The sequence below is a fragment of the Lacerta agilis genome, chromosome 15 (assembly GCF_009819535.1).
Source record: "Lacerta agilis isolate rLacAgi1 chromosome 15, rLacAgi1.pri, whole genome shotgun sequence".
Taxonomy (NCBI): domain Eukaryota; kingdom Metazoa; phylum Chordata; class Lepidosauria; order Squamata; family Lacertidae; genus Lacerta; species Lacerta agilis.
In genome coordinates this window covers 13245994-13258979 of record NC_046326.1, presented here as the reverse complement: position 1 = coordinate 13258979, position 12986 = coordinate 13245994, and the positions used below count along the sequence as shown (strand labels likewise).

General features: G+C 45.0%; 1 protein-coding gene across 2 annotated transcripts in view; it reads left to right on the top strand.

Annotated features, from left to right (window-relative positions):
- The window catches only part of KIRREL3 (kirre like nephrin family adhesion molecule 3), a 761063-nt gene that overhangs the window by 709692 nt on the left and 38385 nt on the right, over positions 1 to 12986 (top strand). For both annotated transcript variants that reach the window (XM_033171779.1, XM_033171780.1), the window contains 3 exons: positions 485 to 585; positions 2260 to 2458; positions 5858 to 5893. In XM_033171779.1, coding sequence (XP_033027670.1) covers positions 485 to 585; positions 2260 to 2458; positions 5858 to 5893 — 336 coding nt within the window. The remainder of the gene's footprint in view (positions 1 to 484; positions 586 to 2259; positions 2459 to 5857; positions 5894 to 12986) is intronic.

Genomic DNA, 12986 nt, shown 5'->3' with positions numbered 1-12986 from the left:
GAATGAGAAGAAGAAACAATTTGTTGCCCTGTAATAGAATCCGAATTTATTTGCAGGAGATAGCCAGCTCAGTTTAGCTCAGTGAGGGCAAGCCCGGAAATCTCACCCACAACTACAAATAACAGGTAGCCCTATAGCTCTCATCAGGAAGGAGTTCTGTGCTGCTCTCAGTTGCATGGTCTATGCGTCCATGGTAGAGTATCTGCTTTGCAAGCAGGATGTCCCATGTTCAATCTCCGACATCTCCAGGTAGAACTGGGAGAGTCCTGGGAGAGTCCCCTGCTACAAAACCCTGGAGAGCTGCTGCCAGTCAGTGTAGGCAAGACTGAGCAAGATGGAACAATGGTCTGACTTAGAAGAAGGCAGCTTCCCATGTTCCTGTCTGTATGGGATTGTGAGCTCTATCCTGTGTGTGCGAGGGGCAGGTGGAGGAATGCAGCACTATGTCACTCCCCATTTTCCTCTGTTTCTGCCCTTTCCACAGGACCACCTATAATCTCCAGCACCCAGACGCAGCACGCTCTTCATGGGGAGAAAGGCCAGATCAAATGCTTCATCCGTAGCACTCCCCCACCAGACCGAATTGTAAGTAGGCACCACCCTGAGCATCGTAAATAGCAGCCAGAGCCCAAGGGAAATGAATCATTCATTTATATCTCGCCCTTCAAAAGAAATTGTTTAGGACAGCTTATGTTGCATTATATTAAAACAGCATAATCAAAGCACAAATAAAAGGGCATGTGCTGGACCGCAACTCCCATCAGCCTCGGCCAGCAAAGCAAATGGTCATGAATGGTGGGAGATGGTGTTCAACAGCCCCTAGAGGGTGCCATGTTGCAGAAGGTCACTCTTCAGCCAGGAAGGTTCCAACACTGGACTTCCTGCATCTGTGAGCTCCATCCAGCAGAAAATTACAAGGTAAGGGATAATGCGAGGCGCTCATGTGGAAGGCATCTTCCACTTCTTGGAGTTTTGGCACCTTGGGGAATTGAAACCCACACCTCCTATTTCCTTTTTTTGGTTTTTGCTTGTACAACTTCATGAGGATGAATGTTGCTCTTAAACAAGATCTCGTGGGACTGCAGATTCCATCTTCCTTGACCATTGGCCAAGTTGGGTGAGGCTGATGGGAACTGTAGTTCAACAGCATCCGAAGGCACATGAGGTCACCTTCTTGCTGAAGATACACAGCTCTGGGTCTGGGCAGCGCCTGCCTGGGTGAACCCTTGAGCACTGTATGTATGCTGCTTTGGGTTCCGTGGTGGAAGGCAGGGTATAAATGTAAGAAAACAAATAAACAAATGAATAAAACAGCAGATAAAACCAGCATAAAAAGCAATGCATCATTTACAAGCATATGCTTCCTCTCTTTTTTTGCTGCAGTAAGGATTGCTTCTGATTTGCCTCCTTTTTTAAAAGGGAGGTGGGAATAACTTAGGTTAATTTCTAATAATTTATTTCTAATAATTATCTGTGTTACTAATTATGTTTTTGTTAACTTCTCATATTACTCATTTGTCTTTTTAATGATTTTCTAATATTCTTTAGGCTACCAGTATTCTGTGTTCTCACTCTCAGATTTATATGTTACGATGTACTGCTATATCTTAGAAAAATAGTATCTTTTTGTTGTTATTTTCCAATGGTTACTATCCAAGGTGGCTATATTCTTCACTGTTGGAGGCAGTATGCCTTCAAATACCAGTTAATGGGAATCACAAGTGGGGCAAGTTCTGCTGCACTCAGGATCTGCTTGCAGCCTTCTCATGGGCATCTGGGTGGCCACTGCGAGAGCAGAGTGCTGGACTAAATAAGCCTTTGGCCTGATCCAGCAGACACTTAATAAATAAATAAATAAAACCACTGCAGTTTCAGGGCTATTTTTTTTTAAGCCTGGGAATGTGTGTGTGTTTGTGTTTGTGTACAAGAAAAATAACCTGGTAGGCAGTACCCTTGGGGACAGCATTCCATAGCTGAGACACCACCACTGAGAAGGCTCCTTCCCCAGGTCACCACTTACCACACCTCCCTCAGTGGGGCAACCAGGAAAGAGTCTTCATCTCTCACCTTTGCGTATGATGTGGATAAGTATGAAACTGTACACAGAGCATGCCAGAACCCACCCCTAAATCACTTTGCATATCAGATTTCTACGAACCTGGTGGAATTCGTTAGTAAAAGATGAAAACTTGATAAATAATCTCTAGCATGGGAGAACACTACTGAGGGTGGCTAATCCCAGCTTTCTTTGATGCGCAGGCCTGGTCCTGGAAGGAGAACGTCCTGGAGTCAGGTACCTCAGGGCGTTACACGGTAGAGACCGTCAGCACAGATGAAGGCGTAATCTCCACATTAACCATCAGCAACATCGTGCGGGCTGACTTCCAGACCATTTACAACTGCACTGCCTGGAACAGTTTTGGTTCAGACACCGAGATCATACGCCTGAAAGAACAAGGTGGGAACTGCTATCACGGCATTTGTGTTTGGAAGGGAAACAGCCGCTTGGTGAAATGGAGAGAAGGGGTTGGAAGATGTATAAATGTCAAATAGGATGTTAGACCAGTGTGGCTTGGACTTATAGCTGGGCAAGGACAAGGAACCACCTGATGTGGTCCTCTCGTGCGATCTTGACCTTCAGACATTACAGGAGTGGCACAGGAAGCAGATGTGAAAGCAGCTCCAGTGCAGCTGAGACCTATCAGGCAGAGGCCTTAGAAAGAGACAGCAAAGAATGGTAAGGAGGGTATGAGTGCTCACATCAAGCAGTGAGACACTTTGCTGAAGAGCAGCAACATGAGAAACCTTCTGTGATCCTCGCACCGTTTGAAAATGTTGCACAACTCTAAGTGATGTTAACCTCAATCCAAGTTTATTTCTGCTGCTTCACCTTCCTTTCTGAAGCAAAGGTACCAGTCTTAGAAACTTAACTAGGATCAGGTTAATTTAGAATTCCCTGCTGCATTGGCTTGTCCTTAAACCCTGCAGTTGGTTAGCACCTCCACAACACTGAAACAATCACTTCCTGAGTATGTGCATTGGCTTTTTTCCAGACAAGCCGCCCTTCCTTTGAATGAAAAGAAATTACCTAGGCTTCAAAGCTGCTAACTTGTGGTCTGCAGTGGTAGACCTTCAATTGAGGACAGTCCAGAGTCAATAACATGGTGCCTTCCAGATGTTGTTGGACTACAACCTCCGTCATCCTTGACCTTGCTATATGAGGCTTTATGGGAGTTTGGATCCAACAACATCTGGAAGGCACCATGTTGGTTCCCCATGCAATAGCTTGTTTTGATTGGCAGCAACACAAGCAATCACAACTAGGCAGAGCTCTTCCACTTCTAGTTATATATGCAGACACAAGACTGCATTACAGATATCCTGCTGCCAGTCCTCCAAACCAAGGAACAAGTGACCGATCTGAGCACTCCCTGCCTCCCTCACTTGGCTTGGTAGAACATTTCCTCAAACTGTAACTGCCAAACTGGGTTTGTGCAATCCCATTCAAACCAGGTGTGCACAGATCATGCAAGCCACAGTTTGCTGGTAAGGACAACATGGCAAACTAAGGTTTGAGGAAACGAGGAAGTGTTCTAGAGAAAAGAGAGGAAGGAGCACTCATTACAGTCTCTCATTCTCAACCCCAATCATCTGGAGGATCAGGAATGCAATATCTGGATGAGGGAGCAGTTGAAGGAAGGAAATGCATGGTGTGCAGCAACCACTGCACTTTGTGCAATGTGTGAACAAGTTAGCTATCTTCACCTCTCAGCTGCTATTGTCTATTACTCCTTTTTTAATACTTTCTCCCAAATTCAGCAGTAGAACTGGGGGAAAGGGGAAGAACCATTCCCCCTTCAGCCCTGAAAGGTTATTTTGGTTGGAAGTAAACAAGCCTTTAAAGTATTTCACCCAACCTAATGTCTCCTGTTGCAAAAATGAAAAGAAAAAAAGAAACCCAAACCATGTTAGTTCATCTGCCCTTTGACACATTACACAGTTACAGTCCAAGCTCAGATCTGTAACCAGTGGCTGGGAAGGGACGTCTGCAAGGTTTAATGCTGTCATGCCAGAAAAATGGAACCAAGTGGGAGGAACGAGTTCAGCAGAAGAAGCCGAATGAAGAGTAAAATGACTGGGAAGTTCCAAGTTGCTGCCATTGCATCCCATTGTTTTGTGGTGTCATGAGCATGTCATAGCGATGGGATGTCACTCTTAGCATTGCTACTTTAATGAGTACCCTTTTTAGCTACTTATTAAAGTGTTAAGCTGAGTTGCCCAACAGTAAGCTTTAACCACTGAAGAAGAGAGGACCTCCCTCTAACAGGGGCAGAAATGGTTTCACATAGAAGGGTTTCAGGGCTTTGGGGTTATGATTTAGGGCTGAACGTATTTCAGCTTTGCTTTTTGGCTTGAAAATAGTTGTTTGGGACATACCTTATCCTGTCTTTTTCATGAATGTTCACTACTATTTGCAGTCACTTTCTCCCACTTTGCTGCTGCTTTCGTGGCCATTCCCTCCCCGCATTTCATCCCCCTCTCAAGTGATCCCAAGCAATCAGGGATCATGTACTGGATGTGATAACATCACGACCCTGTATGGCCAATCGGACTTAGCTGTTGGTTGATGTCCCTAGGGGCAAATGAAGCCTATTTAATGTGAGAGTAACCAACATTTCCTTAAAGCACAGTCCCTTTTACTAAAACCCTGGTTATGTTCCCCTCCTCAAAAGGGCGTAGAGGCTGGGAGAGTCCCAGAGGGAAGGCTGGACCCGCATCTGGAGGCTCTCCAGTTACATCCTTCTCCATTAAATGCTAGGGCAGACTGGTAGATTGCTCTCATCAAGCTCTGATTTATAGGCAAGGCTGCCATCCAAATTAAATTGGAACTAAATGAACTTCTTAAAATTAGCCTTGGGTTCTGTCCAGGGCAGATCAACTCCCTGGTTTGTTTTCCTGCCTCCTGCCTAAGCACAGAAATATGGCTGGGTTAGCAGATGTTTCTGTGTTGTGGAGGGAGTGGCTCCCGCCAAGCAGCTCTACAATGGGTTTTCGGCTGATCACAATGCAGAAAAGCACAATTAAAGACCGTTTGACTCGGGGTCATTGTTCCGGGCGCCTCGTAAAGAAAAGGGTGACTGCCAAGTGCCCGCCAGCAGAGTAGGGCTCTCCATTGCAGAGGAGCTCTGCTGGAAAGGGGAAAAATTTAATCCTGGGATGAAAACCTGCAAGTGCCACATCATTGACAATTAACACAATATCAACATTGATTTTTAATGACTGAACCGATAAGAGAGTAGACAAGAGACCTTATCAACTGCCTCTCTAATAGTCAATCCAATCATCCAGATAAAAGCATATGGTACAGACCTGCCAGGACTGTACCTTTTCAAAATGCAAGATGGGCAATGCATGTTTAGATATGCCCCTGTGTTTAAAAGCATGACTGAAGGCAGAAAGCAAATGCGTCAGGGAGAAGGCTGGGTTAAAAACACTTCCCCCTGATATGCTAACGTTCCATGTGCAGGCAGTCCTTTGTTTTTAACATGGGGCTCTGAAGAGAGGCAATCTTCGGTGCCAGACTATGCTACTGTACCCAAGTCCCCACAGCGATCTCCACCAAAGGACATATTTGAAACCCTCTTGGCTAGAAACGTCTCTTGCCCGGCCTCCAGTGGCTACGTTGCAATGGAGAACTCTAAACGTCCCCGAGCAGCTGCCCTTGGAATTGGTGGGTGAGGAGCTCCCATATACATCGTATGATTTAAAAAGAAGAAACTGGCAAAAGTTTAAAATAGAAATAACTGCACAGTTGGGATTTGGCAAGGCTGTAGACACTTGCTTTATTTTCAAACAGGTACGGAAATGAAATCAGGAGCTGGTATGGAAGCAGGTATGGAATCATGAGTGAAGGTGACTATATGACTGGCCCCGGAGCTATGTTCTATAACCACCACCACCCCAACCAAACAATAAAGCTGTATCCATCTAGGTTATCCCTCCCCTTGAAAAGGAAGCTTGTGGGAGGTAAAACGACTCATTAGGAACGGAGAATGATTTCAGTGAAATACCATCTTGGTTTTCAAATTCCATTGAAATGGCTTTTTGGTGCCTTCCGAGCTCAGGTTCTCCAATTTTTCTAAACGGGGTCGTGATAAAATAAATACTCTTGCTGCTTTGATGGGGGGGGGGTGGCGACACATTAGGAAGAGAAAGTATCATCCATAGATCTAAAGCTGGAAAATGCCCTAAACCGTTTCATGCTGGTGCCCTATAACTGGCGGTTGCGCTCTAGAACTGGATTTCAGTCCAGTGTTCAGCAACCAGTGGCAAAGTTAAATTCCTGGTATAGCCTATCCTTATCCCACAATGAATAAATTAGCAATGGCCATCTCAGAAAAAGACACTAATTGTTGTGGTCCGGGGAAAGGTTTTGGGAGCCCATAAATCTTAGAAGCAGTTTATTGCTGACTCCATTCCCAATCCATCCAGTCTCTAAGTGCCTCCCACAAGGCCTTGATTGGACACCCGAGGGAAATGAAGGTGGCCATGTTCTTTAGTCAGTTCCATTGCATGGTTTATTTCGCTAACTTAAGCTTCTCATTTCCCTGAATTTCAGTATATGCGGCAATTATCTCCATCTGGCTGACCCTACCTCACTGTACACAGCTCACTCTGGACATTTGGGTTGCATCCAGCTAAGTTTTGCTCAGAGTAGACCCACTGAAATGAATGAACCTAAGTTCGTTTTGTCTATTAACTTCAGTGCGCCTACTCTGAGTAGGCCTAGCATTGGTCACAAACCATTGTCTCTATCATGCACCATCTTTCTTTATGGCTCTTATTTCCATTCACATCTGTCAACCTAGGACTCAACCCTATCACCATCAGCATCTTCTCACTTGCCTCTGGATCTCTCTGTGTGTTCCTCTGATGTTTCGGAGCTAGCAGCATGTTTCCCATGCCAACTCATCCCTGGTCAGTAGGCCTTCCTTGCTTCTTTAGAATGGACAAGGAATTGCAAAGTGTTTGTCAAAGGGTTATATCCAACCAAGTCCTACTTAGAGTAGATCAACTGAGATCCAGGTGGGTGCAACCTTCTTTCAGTTCCCCTCCAGTGTCATTTACTTTATCCCTCCACCATATAGACCAGCCTGCTGATCTCTGTGTATTGTTGATGAGCAACTTCATTGCAGTGATCCTCTGAGACCCACTGAACTGCCCCATGTCCACCTGGGAACACCCATTGTTGTGCACTCCTGTCTATCTATCAGTTCCCAAAATAAAAGATGAGGGCCAATGCTATAAATGTGTGAAAGGCAAAATCTTTATTGCTCAGGTTCTTTAAGCAAATCTCTGGCTTGTTGTTGTTGTTGTTGTCCTTGTTGCTGCTGCTGTCATTATTATTAAGCAAAGTCAACAACAGTATTGATCTAGATGCAGTTTTGGTGGGGTGTTTGCTCGACAGTAAATGGCTAGAGATGCAATCCCTGGCATTTCCACTTAAAGGATCTCAATTAACAAAGATGTGGGAAATTTCTGCCTGAGACCAGAAATCTACTGCCAGTCAGCCCACTGGGACTGGTAGGCCAGGAAGAAGAGAGCCAAACAGTAGGCAGTGGCAGAGCCAATCAACTCTAATTTTGTCCCCCTCTCCCCACTGAATTTTGCAAGGGCAACTCTGAGACTAAGAATGAAAAAGTGGGTGGGCATTTTTGCCTGGGACTGATTGTAAGAAGGCAGGTGGGTGGGAGCTGGCTGAGGGCAGGCTGTGGTTGATGAGGCAATGCCCTGTTTCCCCAAATGAACCAGCCTCCACCACAGTCACAATAAATGGCACTGGAATAGATGAACCAATGGTTTGGCTCTATAAGGCAAGGACCTTTAGTGACTGTTGTCAAATCTATATAGCAGCAAATTTCTGCAAACAAAGGATTCAGATCCAGGTTAGAGTAGACCCGGGACTCACTGAAGACCCTTTAATTTCAATGGGTCTACTCCAAGTGTGACTAGCCCATCTGGATCCAGCCCAAGGAGCCAACACACACACACAGAGAGGAATAAATCATGCACTCTATAATCTTAAGGGCTGGGTAGTGGCTGGGTGTAAGCAAATCTGCACACCACTGTCAGTTCAGAGCTTTAGCACGGGGGACAGGAAATTGACACAGCAGGTAAGTTCCATACATGCTGCCAGAAACATGAATTGTGTGATGTAGATTGTACAGGCGCCATCTCACAAGCACCCCCAGCTGCAGTGTGGGCAGGCAGGGACAAGCGAGGGCCAAATGCTGTACTATTTGTGCTTCTGCTCCCTGTTGAGACTTAACGCAGCATGGGGCATTTTAATAGGAATGGCTGCTGTCATGCCTCTGCAATAACTAATCACACATTCTTACATTGGGAAGGAGGGGAGTCGGCTTCGATTGCAAGGGAAAGCAGGTTTCAAACTCAATTTAGTGTTGTCAAATTCAAAAATTAGGCCTGTGGCATTGCAGAACTTCAAGCTCCATATAGCATACAGCTTGGACCCAGATAATGAAATCTTTCATTGCAATACCTTCCTTGCCAATAGGGGATAAATAGCAAGAGCACACCCAGAGCCACCAGCAGTAGGGATTTTTTTTTAATAATAATAATAATAATAAATTCCGATTGGAAAGAAGCCCCCAGAGAAAAAGACAGTGTGCAATGATATTGTAGGACTTCGTCTTAATGATTCCACAATAAATTGGCTCAGTTTGCACTGAGGGTGAAAGAATGGCTGGGGAGTGCTCCCCCCACCAATCTCTTAACTACCAGTCCCTCGGACTCCAGCTGGGCTCTAAAATGTCCAGCTGGGATAATTCTGTCTATCCCCATGAGCAGTAATAATAAACCCATGCATGGATGTGAGCTACAAATCCAGTAAGTGGGAATGGGGAGCTGGGAAAGAGAGGGCAATTCCAGTGCCATATGTGTAGATTGGGATAGATTCTCCTTAAGATGCTGGTGAATTTTCATGTGGCGGTGTTCTAAAAGAAAATACAAGCTGAGGTAGAGAACTGAGCTTAAGATTGGAAAAATAAGAAATTGAGAGAAACCAAAACTGACAGATGCACCCATCCTTGCCCAAGATGTAAGAGGATCTATCCTTCGCCCACAGCTGCCAGTCCCTTTCCATTATCAACTCAAATGAAAGATAGAGTTTTACTAAACAGCCATCATCTTGTGCTACACTTTTGCTTCCTTTATGTCAGCAAACACAGCCAGCTTATGAACCACTTGCAAATGTTGGTGGTCTTGCCACAGTATCCTCCTTAACAATTTTTGCCCCCCTACCTCTATGTGAACAGAATTCTTACCCTTTTGTGATAGGTATATGGCATGGTTGGTGAACCCGTAGCCTTCCGGATGTTACTGGACTTCAACTAAATCCTGGCAGATACGGCCAAAAGGTCAGGAATTATGGCCGTTGGGATCTAGCAACATCTGGAGGTCCAGAAGCCCCCCCCCCCCGATCTGGTATATAGCATCTATGAGGTTGTTTTTCTCTTCCTCCCTGGTATATACAACAGCAGTCTTTTCAATATATGCAGTCCACATAATAATGGATTGTGAGTCTTCCAAACAGAAAGCAATTCTATACATTTGAGGTGACTGCAGAAAGAATTTTCCCCTGCTGATTCATCACATGGTCATTCAATTTCAGGGCATTCAATATCCTCTTTATTATTTAAAAAAATGTGTTTAGTTCAGGCTACTTTTTCCCTGAGGTAAAAGCAACAATTATAGGGTACTGATTGGGATCAGTACTGCAGCATGTGGAGAAAGGGGTTTAAAGCTTTACTCCCTACCTAGAGCAGTTTTCCACTTAAAATGTGCCCCTCCCAGCTACTGTTTGCCACCAGAGGCAGTGCTGTAGCTACGGGGGGTGGGGGGTGGCACTAGCAGGGTTTGTTTTTACCCCGGGTGAAGCCTTTAAAGAGGCACCACTGAGGCTCCCAGCCTGTGTGTGTTTGTACACAAAAGTGTGTGGGTGGGTGTGCCAAACTGGGTCTTTGACCCAGGTGAAATAAAGCCTAGATTTGCACTTCCGGCGGCGACGCCATCGCCGGGTGGTCGAAGGCTGCTTCGGGTCCGAAGCGCCTTGTCCATCCCGGGGGTTAGGAGCCGCGCTACCGCAGCGCGCGGCTCCGGTTGGGGTGCGGGAAGAGCGTCCCGCACCCTGGGCTCCCCGGCTGCGCCCGCGGAGGCTCCGAACCCTTCCCTTGCCCCCCCTGTAAAGGGGGAGTGGGGGTGAAGGGCAAACGGAGCCGGGCTTCGGGGACATGCCCCAACCGGGATGCAAATGCGGCGACAGAGCCCGCGGTGAGCGTCCAAGTTCTACCTTTGAAGAATGGAGCTAAAAGAACCCGGTGGTCGTGAGTAAAGAATTTGATCAGAAATCGTGCTTTTGGAACGATCCGGGGGGAAGGAGAAAGGCAGCCTGTCCTCCCTCCCTTCGAGAGCAAGAATCTAACCAATTTGAGTGATTGCTGCTACAGAACTGGCTATAATGTATTTAAAATTGACACATGAGACTGGCAAACTTTTCTTTCGGGAAGTTAACTAGAGGAAAATATCTCCTTTTAAAGTTGCGGTATTTGCGCTCCAGTTCAGGAAAATGGCGATGAACAAAGAGGGGAGTAGAAATATGACACCCGCTTCCTCCTCCTCTACCAGTATGCTGGGATTTGTCCTTGAACTGGTATTGAACTCTGGACTAACGGACGAACAGAGACTCACTGCCTTGAAGGTGGAATTGCTTTATAGAAAAGTCAAAGTCTTGTGTGGGGGTCTGAAATGGAACCAATTGCCCACAGAGGAGGCTTACAAAACTTTTGATACTTTGGAAGAAAGCCTTGCCAAAGAGCTGAGAGGATGGATGCAAAGATGGAGAGAAATGAATGAGCTACTTCGGAGAAGAAATTCGCTTTTTGGGGGTGGCAGCCCCAAGGCGACGTTAAGATTTCGTATATCCAGTCCCCGAGGTGTGAGCTCGGGGGCCAGGGACAGAGAATTAAGGTATCTACAAGAAGAAAAGGAATGTTACAAAGAACCGAAGAAGCTGAGAGATGATGAGATGGACACCTCTGAACTCGTGGCAAGGAGAGGTTTGGACTGTGCCTGGATCTGTGGACGTTTGGAGAGGGAAGACATATGGAAGTTCAGTGCCGATGCCACCAGGAGAAGAATAATGGACAGAGGGGGTGTGGGGTGAGGCATCAAGTAAAACTTTAAGCAGCCTGATATGGTAAATTGAAATCGGAGGGTGAATACTGTCAACAATATTTCGTTATATTTTTTATTTGGACATGAAAGGAGATATTTCAAGTTATTACGTTACTAGCAGCAACCTTAAGGAGAGAAGAGATAGATTAGATGAGAATGATCTGTGAAGATCTATGAGGTGGAGTATAAGTAAAGTGAATTTAAGTGGATTAAGTTTATGGATCAAGAAGATTAAATGATGAGGAGAAATGGTTATAAAATAGATTAAGGATATAAACTCGAAGGTGAAAAGGCAGGGGAAGTCAATGGTCAAGATATGGAAATAGAAATTTTTTTTTTCTAGAAAGAGGTAATAAGAAAGCTTGACACTGTTTGTATTTGTTTTATCTGTTTTGCATTTGTTTAATTGTAGGTGTGGGTGTGGGTATATGTTGTTATAGAAAAATGCCAATAAATTCTTATAAAAAAAAAAAAAAGAAATAAAGCCTAGATTTGCTCCTGCCATTTACTGTAGACACAGAACCCCAGTGGAGAGAATTGCCAAGTCAATCAGAACCAGGCAGTCCATTCTGGCCTTGTGAAAAAACAACAACAGCTAAGTACACAACAGAAAACAGCTATTGAGAGAGGAAACAAGAAACACATGCGCACAGAACAGCAATTCCACAGACTCCCTTTCTTAAATATTCCATTTCTTCCCCTCTAATTTAAGTGGGATCTGCCAAAACCAATGAAGATCCCCTTTTGGCAGTTAGCACATTCTGTGGCTTTGTGGTGCAACACCGAAGTGTTCAAGGCAGAAACTAATTGGGATAAAGAGCACCGTTTGCTGTAAAAGTCAAGCAAAACTGTGCTGCAGTGGAAAATGTCATTTCAATAAGAGAATAGCTGGGGCTTAAACTCCTTCATCCTTGCAATGGTGATTAAAATAAATAAACCTCATTGATAAAATGTTTTCCCTAAACCATAAAAAGCAGGTTGGTTTTGCAAACTGAGAAGTAGTGGATTGAAGAAACTTAAGCCAACAATACATTAGCAGTAGAAGCAGGTTAGCGTGAAGTTCATGTCACTTCTGCATTCTGTGCAGCACCTCGCGCAGTGTATATAGGTGATAATGGTAGCATTCTACCTGATCCCCTTCATCCGCTACATCTTGAACACAGCATCCCTTCATGTTAATCTATATCCCTCCTGCTGTTCTAGCCTGAACCAAGTTCTGTTGGATGCATCGGGGTGGGTTTAGTGTCCAGTTCTGCCAAATTGTAATAAAAATGGCTAAAATCTGCCATACATTAAAACCACAAGCAAGGTGAAACAATTCAGCATAAAAATGGGAGACAGAACTTCAAGCCACACTAAGGTCTTGTCCACTCCACCTGAAGCTTAAAACTGAGTGACAGTCAACCAGACAATTCTACAACCTGGGTGCCACAGTGGAAAAGGCCCTGCCTTGCATTCCAACCAATTGTGCTTCTAAAAGTGGTGGGATACGTGCCGTGTCAAAAAAATACTTCCTGCATTTCCCTCCCATCCCAGTTATCCATCAATTAATGAGATAAGAAACTACATTCAAAATTTTACCTAAGGCATGCTAAAATTTCAGTGAAATTCTTATGAGTGGGGTGCAGGATTTCTTATGTACTTGCCTTTCTTTTGAGGTAGCCAACTGTTATTTGGGAGTGTCCTTCCTTCCATTCTACAAATCATCTCACCAGTGATCTGCACACTGCAGC